Consider the following 12,737-nt stretch of genomic DNA (forward strand, 5'->3'; position numbering starts at 1 on the left):
GAGTTGGAAATTAAAAGATTTAGACCTAAGAGTCACGTGCATGGGAATAATGTCCACAATTAAAGATATCAATGAGAACTCCCAGAGAAAGAGGCCCTGTCTCAATGGAGAAGAAAAGAGACTGTCCGAGGAGATGCCTCTTGGGACTGCATCAGACAGAAACACGGAAAATTAAAACTGGAGCACTTAAAAGAATCCAAATCAGGCTCTTTTTTGTTGTTGTTGTTGTTAACTGAAGCGATTAAGCACTTTGCTTTACTAATATCCTCTATCAGGTTTGATGAGGTAAACTGGCTCTTTAGAATGATTTGGGAACCGATTAATCCTTGCCTGTGGCTATCAGTTAGCAACACACACAGCGTTATTGGCTAACACGCATTTTCCCGCTGCCTTACAGAAATCAACAAACTATTTCAAACAAGAAAGTTGCACGCAGGAAAAAATTCTGCCTCACACCTAAAAGCAAATCTGCTCAGAAACAGTCACAAATTGCACTTGTAAGGACAGTCCCGCGTTAATTTAAAGCTCACAAAATCGAGCGCAATAACGTGTCATTTAGAGCTCTAAGAAAAGGTAAACAAAACCCACTTTTCAGATGCAAATGTCACGCTCGGAGTCAGGAGCGGTGCTGAGAAAACCGCGTTCGCAGGGCGGGCGGCTTTTAATGATGCCTCGGCCGCTGCCAGCAGCTCCTTTCTCAGCCGGGACAGTGACCTCCGGGCTCGTCCCCCAGCTGAGCCCGCGGCTGATCGCCACCGCGCACTGAAGGAATCCCCGGGGCCATTTGCATTGCAAATACCCCCCGCTACAGACCCGAGCGGGAGATATTGTTTCCCCCGCCGCGAACACGCCTCGGCCCCGCGGTCTCCATCGCGGCGCGGCCGCGGGCGAGGCCCGGAGAGCGGCGGCGGGCGGAGGGAAACGGCGGGAGACTGAGGGGAAGGAGAGGGACAAAGAGGGGAAACGCGAGAAACTGAGGGAAAATGAGGGAGACGGGGGGGGAAATGAGGGAGACCGAGAGGGAAATATGAGGGGGAAATGAGGGAGATCCAAGGGGAAACAGGAGGGAGACTGAGGGGGAAATATGAAGGAGACTGAGGGGGAAATATGAGGGGAAAATGAGGGGGAAATATGAAGGAGACTGAGGGGGAAATATGAGGGGAAAATGAGGGAGATCCAGGGGGAAACAGGAGGGAGACTGAGGGGGAAATATGAGGGGAAAATGAGGGAGATCCAGGGGGAAACAGGAGGGAGACTGAGGGGGAAATATGAGGGGAAAATGAGGGAGATCCAGGGGGAAACAGGAGGGAGACTGAGGGGGAAATATGAAGGAGACTGAGGGGATAATACGAGGGGAAAATGAGGGGGAAATATGAAGGAGACTGAGGGGGAAATATGAGGGGAAAATGAGGGAGATCCAGAGGGAAATAGGAGGGAGACTGAAGGGGAAATGGGAGAAACCAAGATAAAGTGTGGGAAAATGAGAGAAAAATGAGGGAGACCGAGGGGGGAAATGAGCGAGACCGAGGGGGAAATATGAAGGACACCAAAGAGTAAATATGAAGGGGAAATGAGGGTGAAGATACAGGGGGAAATAAAGGAGACCGAGGGGAAAATATGAGGGAAGCAGAGGGGGAAATATGAGGGAGACTGAGGAGGAAATGGGAAAAAAACAAGATAAACTGGGGGAAAATGAGAGAAAAATGAGGGAGACTGAGGGCAGTTGAGATGAAACAAGCAACAGCAAGGGGAAAATGAAGGAGACTGAGAGAGACAAGGGAGAATGGAGGGGAAATGAGAACAGAAGAAAATGAGAGAAACTGAGGAGAAAGGAGGCATAAAAAGGGAAAAGGGAGCGGCCATTGAGGGAAAAAGGATAGTGAGGGGAAAAATGAAACCGAGAGAAAATGAGACGGAAAGAGAGAGGCTGAGGGAGAACAAGGGAGAACCGAGGGCGAGCAGTGCCGCCAGCTTCCTCCTCAGCCCTGCCCAGCCATTCCAGACTGCTGTGTCCGCTGTACTGGGAGCTGCGGTTTCCCTTGTTCTCAGCTCATTTGTGTAGGAAATTAATAAACGGGTGAGATTCGCTACAGCCAGCGGCGGGGAAGCGTGGGCCGAGGGAGGGAAAAGGGGCGGGTTGGCGCGGCCGGGGCGCACGACAAGGCCCAAGCGCTTGGTCCCGCTGCCGGTTGGCGGCCGGGCCGTGCCGTGCCGCGCCGTGCCGTACCGGGGGGCCGGGGACAGACCCGGGAAAGGCACCCGGGAGGGGGCCACAGGCCCGAGCCCGGCCACGCCGCAGGGCAGGAGCCCGCCGCGGGGGCGGGGGAGCGGCGGGGACGGAGAGGCCCCGCTCCCGCCCACCACCCCGCCCCGCCTCCCACTCCCCGCTTGACCCAGCGCGGGCCCCGCCCCTTCCCCCGCCCCCTCGGCAGCCCGCCCGCCGTCGATTGGACGCAGCGCGTGCCCATCAGCAGGAGGCGGGGGAGGCCGGCAGCGCCCTGGCGGAAGCCCCGCCTCCAGGCGTGAGACGGCGCGGCTATTGGCGGCCGGCGGGTGCCTCTCTCGTGGCGTCGGTTTCCGGTTCCGCGGGGCGGGCGCCGGGGGGGTGGCGGGGCTGCTGCCTGTGAGTGACACACAATGAGGCGAGCGGCGGCGGCGGGGCCGTGAGGGGCCGCGACCGAGGAGGCGGCGGCGGCGGCCGAGGCGGCGGGGAGGGGGGTGGGGGGGGAAAGGAGAGCGGTTTCGCTCGTAGACGGGGGGGGGGGAGAGAGGGGGGGGAAGAGGCCCCCCCCCGCCGACCGGCCAGCGAAACCACCGCGGCGGGAGCCAGCGAGCGAGCGGGGCCCGCGGCGCTGCGCCCAGCCATGGACAATCAGGTGAGGGGAGCGGCGCCGCGCCGCCGTGGGGGTGGGGCTCCTCGGTGCCGCCCCTCCCCCTCCGAGCGGGGGGCTCGCGTGGGGAGGGGCCGGCGCCCCCCCCCCTCCTGCATTGAGGGGGTGGGGGGCACCGCCGTCCGGGAGAGGGGGCGTTTGGTTTCCCCCGGTGGTGTTGGGGGGCATCGCCCCCCCCCTTTGGAGAGGCGCACCTCCTCCCCCCACGCCGTTTTTATCTGGGGAGGGGGGGGGTTTGCTCAGCCCTCGCCCCTTCATGGGCGGCCGCGCTGCAGCCTCGCCCGCGGCGGGGGGTGGCAGCAGCATTTCCCGCAAATTCCTGCCCGGGCTTATTGACGGAGGGAGGTGGTGGCGGCGTCCCTACCCCCATCAGCCGCGGTGCAAAGGGTTAATGCCACCGAGAGAGTTATTACTGCTCCGGGGAGGCGGTGGGAAGCCGCCGGTTAGCGGCCGGGTCGCTGCGGTGCTGCAGCGGGCGGGGATGGAGGTGGAAGTTTACCTGGGGTGGTTAGAGCAGGCGGGCTCCGGCCTTTTGTGTGCGAGTGCGGGCGAGCTGGGAACAGGTTACCTACGAGCCTGAGGTTCAGGAGGTGAGCCCCGCTATCCTTTGAATAATCAGCCAAAGGAAAGCGAATGGAGGCTGGTTATGGCTTTCAGGCAATTAGCACATCAAACAAAAAACCAGAGCAGCCTTCAGAATGTTTATTGAGAAGTTGAAAAGCAGACTCCTTTGTATTATTGCAAATTGTTTGAATAGGATCCTGATTTCCCTTTGTTGAGAGACACGCTTGGAAAAAAAAAAAAACCCTCCATTTTCAGCGGAGCAGCTTTCGATGTTTGTTATGTTGGGAGATCTTATTTTCAAATGTGTTTCAACTTCTGGCTTAATTCATAGCGATTGTTAATTGGACCGATATGTGAGGAGTATAGCAAGTACAACTTTCACTCTCAGTTAAACAGTTCTCTTTTATGTTTAATTTTGTTCTCTTCCACACAGTCCCATCTGTTTCTCAACTAAAATTTCTCAGCCGTTTCAACTAGAAAGGCAAATTCTGTAGACTGACAGTCATTTGCACTTCTCTGGAGAGGGGTAGTAACTGGCAACAGTAGCACAATTTAAAGGGTAATTATGGAATCGATAACGTGAAGCTGCAGAACAGACTGGCTCAGCTGATGTGAACGCTTGTGTGAACGCTGTGGGAAGTATCCCAGATAAAGCAGGCCCCCAAGCACCCTTCTATGTGAGCTTAGGATTTAGGCAGACGGTGTCCACATAATGCTCTTCCACCGTAGGAGGGATTGCTGTGCTTTGAGTGAAACACACCTTGCCCTTTTTCTTATTCCTTAATACGCCATGAAAGAACAGACGGCCGGGTACCTTCGTTTTTAGCGCAGGAGCGAGATGGAGCCAGTGTAGATAAGCCCTAAAGCACAGAATGGGGAAAAAATGGCCTGCCAAGGGAGCTTGCAGAGGAAGGTAACCGAAAGAAATGTCGTAGTAATCCTGGTGAAGCAATTAATTAGATGAGTTTGTCCCCGTGTCTTAGAGTTGATGTGTTGGATGGCGGCTGAAGGTATTTTGCTATAAAGATAGCTGCCTGAAAGAGTGTGTTAAGGCTTACGGTTGAAATTAGAACTGGACTGCAATTTGGGAGGTCGAGCTTTGATGCCTGTAGACCTCCCGTGTGATCTTCTTATAAAGAAAAGAATACTGAGATGGAGTGACTTACGCTTTTTCAGAAAGTATTAACCATTCTCTGAAAATCACAATCCCTTAAAGTGTCGGGTTGGAAATGCAAAATAATTTTGAGCATTAATCATGGTTGTACTCCTTGTTGCAGTTCCTCAATGGGAAAATGAGGATAATACTTTTCCTAAACATTTGCCTGGAGCTTGGGAAGCTTTTGCTTTCCATGTTCATTGTCTAACATTGTGCCCTCGGTTTGGCTCTGTGTCCACCTATAATATAGGTAATGACACAAAATGTGACCTCTCCCAGTGGTAATTGAGAACTGCCAGAAAGAACAAGCCACTTATTTTCAAGCCTTAGGTGAAGAAAGGGGGTAAGGACTAAAAACTGCCCCTTTATTTATAAGCTTCAAGTTGCTGAAGCTGCATTTTGATGGGTTTAGTTTGAGATTGCTGTGCTGCTGGTGTAGTCTGTGTAACATGTATGTGCAACACCAGCAAGTAGTCGGACACCTTGGGTGTTCCTCCCTGTCTCTACAAACCTTGCCCTAAGATTTGCTTGCTTTAACTTGTGTCTGAACCATGTTTGCCTTTCCTCTGTTACATCTGTTTAATTCATTTGCTTTCTTCTGACTGAAGTCTGCAAGACTATGTGGATCTTCACAATTAGTTTAATCTGTTTTTTAAGACATTTAATGGGATTTTTGTGCTTTGTGTGAGACATTGAATACACCTTCTCTGTTCTTCAGGGATTAGGATTTGGGAGTGCGAACCAGAATTAGGTCATTTTCGTGTTGGATATTGTGCAGACATGCTATGTATTAACTTGGTCTTTGAAAGTGCATTCATAAAATATGTTTAAAAGAATACAAGGAGCATCATAATTTTGTTCTAATGGATTACATATTCTAGCGAATATCATAAACCACCAATTCCTGATCTAATTTTTCCTGTTTTAAGATCAGTTTCCTGTCAGTGCTGTGAATTCTGTAAGCTGTGAACATCAAGTTCTGCCTCTGACACTTTCTAGAAATAAAGATTCCACAATTAGGACTTTGCTGACAATTTAGTTGATAAGCGAAGCAGATAAACCTATCCCACTCCCAGAGCTGTTTTCTATGCAGTGCTCATATTAGGAAGAAAATAGGTATGAAGTGGTGCTAGAAGCTATTTTAGTGATACCTTTTCTGTCGACAACACGGTAGTTTTCAGTAGGAGACTGATCTCTCTGTGGAGGCTGTTGTATTCCTCCCCTGCGGTGATCCAGCGTCTTCTGTCGGCGGGGCTCAGCATTCTGCTTAATGTGTAAGCTGTTCCGTTTTGCTTACGGTCTTACCTCTGTCCTGAAACAGTGCACGGTTCAAGTAAAATTGGAGCTGGGGCACCGAGCCCAACTGCGGAAAAAGCCCACCACCGAAGGGTTTACTCATGACTGGATGGTGTTTGTCCGTGGCCCGGAGCAGTGCGACATCCAGCATTTTGTGGAAAGGGTGGTCTTTCGGCTACATGAGAGCTTCCCAAAACCCAAGCGAGGTGAGTGTGTGTTTGAAGATGCATTATTAGGTCTTCTCTGTATGAAAGAGCACTGTGCGAGTCGAGATTGTCTTGCGCTGTCACTTCTCTGTAAAATATCCTCTTAAAGAGGAGCAGAATGTACATTGCGTGCACTTCAGCTTTAACCTTTACCGTCTTTGTTTGAGGGAGGTCAGGGAGAATGGGCCCCCTCTTCTGACGAAAGGGCTGGAGGTGAGGTGCTTTCTCCTCTTATTTAAGCATTAGTACACGCAGGTTCTCAAGACATTTAGTGACAGCAGAAGATAATTCATGTTACAAAATGGGAAATGATTTGTTACTGTTCACCACACAGGCTGGAAGCATGTGATTGGTGAGAGATGCTCAAATACTGGGCTTGTGTACGTGCTGGGGTGTTTAGACTTTTGCACTGGTGACTGAATAGCCATCAGGATTCTTGCAAATCCTTGTCTCAGGTGCCAGTTCAGGTAATATTAACCCCAGCAGAAATCAGCGATGCCAAAGGGGTGGTGGTCTCTTTGCCCCTGACTGCTTGTATGTGTGTGAGCACTGTGCCCTCTGCATGGCTGAGGAGAGTATGCAAATTGTGGCGTTATTTTCTGCTGGATCTGTTCTTTGCTCTTTCTGGCTGTGCAGCAACATGAACCTTATTCTTGGCACGGGGCAGCAGGAACGCATGGTTGAGGTGGAGGAGCAGGAATTGCCCTTTTCAGCAGCAGCGCAGAGTTAGATCTGCCTGAGATTGTGTAATGGCACCTGCAGTGTTACAGTTATGTCGTGGTACAAGGAACGCTGGCTGCCTAAGAGCACTGCTGTAGCTTACTTCGTCATGGGCGTCCTTTGAAATATTTCTTTGGAAGTCTGCTGGTCACGCAGGATGCCTTAGGACTACCTGCTACATTGGTTATTTGTGAGAGTCCACAGTGGAAAGTAACTGAAACTCAGCTCATAAGGATGTGCATCGAGTCTGTATGTTAACAATATCTCCTTCAAATGGATGTAGTAAAACTGATGTATGATAAGCAAGTGAGCTGAAAGCTAATTTATAGAGTAAAAGTAACAATGTGCTATGCTACAGTTCTTGTCATGTGGTGTAATTACTTTATTACAAACAACTGTGTTGGGATAGTACATGGTCTTTGTTCCATATCATCTACCTTTAAAGAGGCTGTTTCTTCCAGTCTCTAGGTTTTGCTGCTTTTTCTTTCTTAAGCTCATGATGCCAGCTTGCTTTTGACCAAAGCGTGTCTGGGTTGTACCTAAATGCTATGGCACGTGCATGTGGTTTCTACATTTGTTTGAGGGGTTTCTTCAGATGGTTTGCTCCTACTTGGAGCAAAAGCTACCGGTGAAGGTAGCTTGTGCTGCTGGCAGACTGCTTGTGTAGTAATTTTAATTTGTTAGAATAGAGCAGCAAAGGAACAAAGGCTGCTTGGCAGATAGTGTTAAGATTCCTGCTGCCATATTGACACTGTTCTTTGGTTTGGGCCTTTTTCCCCTAGATGATAGGGTTCTTATATGAAATTCAAGTTAAAGCAAGTCTAGAGATTTTTATTATTTTTAGATACATGCTTTTTTCACAGTTAAATTTTGAGTACTGCTTTCTAGCCCCTTAATGATAGTAGAAGTGCTTAGAGCTGGGGATAATCTATCTACATTAAAGGAAAATAATTTGTGTGCTTTTTAGGTTTGAGGTACTGTTTCCTAATCACATTAATTACTTTGAATTCTTTAGAGAAACTAAAAAGACTTGCACTGAATTCCTCTAATTACTTAATTGACTTTATTTACATATATTGTAGTGCATAAATTATATGCAAGTGCATCCGGTTCCTGAGATCGAGACTATCTCTGTTGGTCTCGTGTTTCTCCTGGCAGCTGTCGTGTGCAGCTATGTCATGGCCAAATAGCTGATCTAGAATCCTTCGCGTCGGCGGTCACCGCACTGAAAGGCGGTGGTCGATGGTAGGAAGGATTCAGTAGCCTGAAGACCCAACAGGTAGCGGGACGGGGGAGCTGAGGCAGGCAGCACACGGCTTAATTTCTTAAAGAGATTAACTTTTGTAGTCGATGTTTCTGCAGTAAGCAGCGCTGTGACCTTAGCGGCAAACTGTTTGACCTTCCTCCCTTTCCTTGCATGTGAAAGCAATAGCGGTGCTCACCTGCCCGTCGGGTTCGCTGCGACGTGCGGGTGAAGCGGCTTGTGCTGTGGCCGTTCTGGAGTTGGGAGGATCGAGCGTTGCAGGAGAGCATTTCAAGGGGAGAAAATAAATCCGCTGGTGTGGCGTAGAGTTTTGATTCGTAAATATGGGCATCAAAGTAAATTTTACCTTTCCATATTGTTCCAATTCCCACCTTTTGGGTCTTTGCCTGTTTTTTGCAAGACAGCTTTAACGGCAGTTTGCATTGTTGTGGAACAGCACAGAAATGTAATTGTATCTCGCTGCAAAAGGGGGGGAAGAATCTCTTGGAGGCTCTGGCATGGAGTGTTTTATGTTTCCTTTCCCTGGGAGGAGCCAAGAACAGATTTTCATGTTCTTAACTAAGCCTGTGACCACCATCTTATTTTGTTGTGTGTTTTGTTTTTTTTTTTTTTCCACAAAGGTCAGTGTTTTAAATGTGTCCTGAGTTGTCAGAGGCCCATTTCTTATCTTGCAACTCCTTTTTGGCTCAGATTGAGTTGCGTTCTACTCAAAAGTTAACGTTTGTCTGTTCTCTTTTCAGTGTGCAAGGAGCCCCCTTACAAAGTGGAGGAGTCTGGCTACGCAGGCTTCATTATGCCCATTGAAGTGCACTTCAAAAATAAGGTAGAATCTGATTTCTGGTCTTCTAATTGTTTTGAGCTGTGCCAGAACCTGAAACTGCCTGACAGAAAGACTCTAAATTATGTGACTGTTTTATGTGTGTGTTTTTTATTAGTCTAATAAATAGAATTTAACTGGGAGTTGGAAGCTCCTGCCAGACTTCAAAAGAAAGCTTTTGGCAGAAATGGAATTGTATAGAAAGGTAATATCGGGACAGTGTGGTGGTCCTAGAGATTCTGAGCAGAGATTGTACCACTTGTAACAGGCTTCTCTAGCGTGGATAATACTAAAACAGTTTAAAATATTTTATGCGAATAAGGAAGTAAATAAACATAAAACACCGGTTTCCATAAACATTTGTAAATACTGTGTTGACTGGCAATATATTTTTAAAAAAATATTTTTTTATTTGCAATCTTATTAAATTAACTGTACAGGTATGAAATTTGTACAGGCCCAAGGCAAACATACAGGACAAGTATTTACAGCTCTGTTAAAAATATTGTTGTTCTGATTCGGTACTCTTCCAAAAAGAAAACACTAAATATTTTAAATCTTAAGATGCGTTGCCAACAAGTGTATGAAAGTTAAAATTTGGGATTTATTGCTTGCTTTAAGTCTTACCGCAGAGGTCACATGCTACGTGGCTTGAAGAAGGTTATGAAAACAGGGATTTGGGCACTTGTGTTCATATTAACTCAGTTTCAGTTAAATTGTTTTGTTAAACGTGAATACTGAATCTTTCTGGTTTTGATTACTACTTAAATAATAAAAAAAAAGTGTTCTGCTTATTATCCCGAAGAGGGAACCTAGGTAAACTCAAAATTTGACCATTAAGCCACATCACTATAATGTATGCTCTCACCCCCACTCCCCTCAACCCTCCAAGCCCAAGCCATTACCCCAGGTTCTGGGGACAGCAGACCATGTACAACAGCCGCCTCCTCTTTGGCTTCCCACGTCCTCTTCATTGTACCTCCCACCTACGTATCTGTCTGTTGTTCCCTTCTCGCCCCGGTCTAGCACGGTGTGCTTTCCTGGCGGTGTCGTTTGGTGAATAGTTAACGTTTTAGTTTGGGTTTTGGCCTACCGCACTGCTCTTACCCCACTTTATGAGTCTGAGTAATAAGCCAGGTAATGAGACTGAACCACAAGAAGACTTGTCTTCTGAACCTGGGAACGTTTTGCCCACAGCTTTCTTTGGGGTGGGTGGGGTAAGCCGAAAGGATGTGAAGAGAAATGGCAGTTAGAGAGCAGGGGATGAACATTGTTGATAGAAGCAGCTTTTTTGGCAAACACTGAAAACTACGACTTGAATGCAGAAAAAAAAACCCCAACCTCAAAAGCTTAAAAGTAGTTTGACTTCTGGTGGCTTTTCTGAGGTTTTGGATAGAAACCAGGAAACTCTTCATCTGCACTGTATGTTGGCTTAGTTCAGGTTCAAAATCTACCTTTACATTTCTGACCAAAAAAATGTCAACTTCTCCACACTGATTTCTTGTAAGGGGAATCTGGGATGACTCTGATGGGTGAACTAGATTTTGTTTCTACTCTTACCTTTTCTTTTTCCTTCCTTTCTTCACCCAGTCTTTTCTCACACTTGCTTTTTCCCTGCAGGTCTCCAATGGCTTTGTCTTTCACCTCAGATCCTTCTCTCTTGTTTCTGCCTCTCCTTTACTGTTTGCTAGGCACACTTGTTGGCGTTGACTGTCATCTGCATTCGTATGCTTTCTTTTTCTCCGTCCCTTATATTTACATGTTCCTTGCAGAGTATGGAACTGGCAGCTTTTCTGGGTATGACTTGGTTTCACACCCACCGGGGTCGTCACTGCTCATTGTTTCTGTAGACACGTGACTGCACAGTTGTTCTTCCTTGCATTGGGGTTAGGATGGCTTTTATAAATAAGGGAAATAGGTGGTCTCTGTTCTTAGTGGAAACAATGGCAGTAGCAGTTAATTTAGGAGAAGGTGGGTGGTTTGGGGCATTTTGATCTTCAGAAACATGAAAAATAAATAGGAGAACGGGTTTAGTTGCAGACTTGTTTTCAAAACTGCAAATCTTGAAAATGCTCATCTTTGCCCTGTTTTTTAGATGCATGCGTTATGAAGAAGTTCTTTTCCGCTTTTAAGGTGATTGATAAATTGACTAATGAAGGAGTTTCAGACAGAACCTCCCATTATTAAATTGGGGTCGAAGGAAGACGTGATAGCTTCTGTCTTCCAGTACATCATTTGAACAGAGATGTGTTCCTGGGTTCAGCTGTGAGCTTGACCTACACTGAAGCTGTTTGAAATTTGCTTTTACTGCTTAAAAGTAATTTTTCCATCCTTATGTCAGCAAATGTTACATTCCATGCCCATTTGGAAGTTAAACTTGGTACTTAGGCTTGCTGGAAGCTTAGAAGCTGCCTGACGATGTGAAGAATTTGGCTCCTCTGGCCACTATTGCCTGGTGGTGATGCCATCTCTACATATTAAGAGCTATGATTATTTTCAGTAAGTGGGGTTGAAGGAAATCTAAGAGGTAAATATTTCTGCAAAGAAGTGCAAAGACAAAAGATAAGCAAAGACTGGGATATAGTAGAAATTAAAAGGATTGGGAAAGAGGAGGAGGAACAACGGCAAAGCCTTTAGAATACAGCCTGTTTTCTCCTGCATGAAAGAATATGACATTAAAGCACCAGATAAATAAATCTTTACTACTTCAAGACCATATGTTCACTCTGATCTCTGTAAACCTGTTGACACTGGTGGGGATCAGCTGTTGGGCGTAGAGCATATATTGTTCTGAATTTGCTTGAATTGATTACAGCATTTGGGACTCGTCCTTGAATACTTCTTTTCAAGTAGATGTTACGGATTGATTCTGGGATTGGGTAGAAAACACTGTTTGGTAGGTGGCCGGGCAGGAGGAGTCGGGTGGGTCTTTCTGGCCATATGCTCCCCACATTCTAGCACGTTTTTGTTGATGTGTGTCCTCTCAGTTGAAACAAGACTTGCAAAGGCTTTGGGATTTGTTTATTGATGCATGTTTAGCTTTGTAAAGGTGAGAAGAGAAAGGGTTTAAAGAGGGAATGAGCTAATCTGTGGAGGTTGATCTTTGCCATGGTTGGCTGAAATTTTTTTTTCGAACAGTTTAAGCTTCCTTTCATAGCCGTTTCCTTTCCTTCTAATTTGTTACTAGGATGAGAAATCGTGGTTGTCAGAGCCAGTGTCCTCTTTGCTTTGGCTAAAGAAACACAGGTCTGTTCGTTGCTACAGACCAGTTTTACTAAGAATGGTTTAATGAACTTTGTCAGGGATTCTTTTATTTTAGGCAACTTTGCATAAAACTGCTCATTAAGCCTTTGTGTTGGACTACGGTCTTTTTGTTACTGTTGTCTGTTCGGAGTAGCAGAACCCAGTGCTCTTGGCCTGCTGAAGGTTTTGGTCCTTTCTGTCAGACAGGGAGGTGTCAGCAGAGTGTTCAGAAAGGTGCAAGAGCCTGTTCTTATCTGCTGTGAACGTAGTGATGCCTTGTCGGCATGCGTTCGGCCGTCCTGTGTGCAATTCAGTTCCTCAGTAAGTAGGTGCTGTCTCAGGCTTGTCATTTGAATTACAGAATATATATTTGGAATATTGCTGTGGATGTGGACAGTTTGTATAGCTGAGCTCTCTGGCGAGCTGCAGTGGTCTGTACAGGCCACAGGACTTGCAGTCTCGTTCGATACTGGGGGCTTGCTGGAGCCTTTGCCTCTGTAACTGAACCTGAAAAACAAATGGCAGCGTCTCAGTAGGTTGAATGATAAAGCTTTTGAAAGCACAGTTGACTAATGATACC

The 12,737-nt window shown here is 47.1% G+C and overlaps 1 protein-coding gene across 2 annotated transcripts in view; it reads left to right on the plus strand.

Annotated features, from left to right (window-relative positions):
• The first annotated feature begins 2,864 nt into the window (after positions 1 to 2,864).
• The window catches only part of MLLT1 (MLLT1 super elongation complex subunit), a 29,761-nt gene continuing 19,888 nt past the window's right edge, over positions 2,865 to 12,737 (plus strand). For both annotated transcript variants that reach the window (XM_086477379.1, XM_086477380.1), the window contains exons 1-3: positions 2,865 to 2,876; positions 5,933 to 6,113; positions 8,838 to 8,920. In XM_086477379.1, coding sequence (XP_086333505.1) covers positions 2,865 to 2,876; positions 5,933 to 6,113; positions 8,838 to 8,920 — 276 coding nt within the window. The remainder of the gene's footprint in view (positions 2,877 to 5,932; positions 6,114 to 8,837; positions 8,921 to 12,737) is intronic.

This window comes from Leptosomus discolor, chromosome 24 (genome assembly GCF_034619465.1).
Source record: "Leptosomus discolor isolate bLepDis1 chromosome 24, bLepDis1.hap2, whole genome shotgun sequence".
Taxonomy (NCBI): Eukaryota; Metazoa; Chordata; class Aves; order Leptosomiformes; family Leptosomidae; genus Leptosomus; species Leptosomus discolor.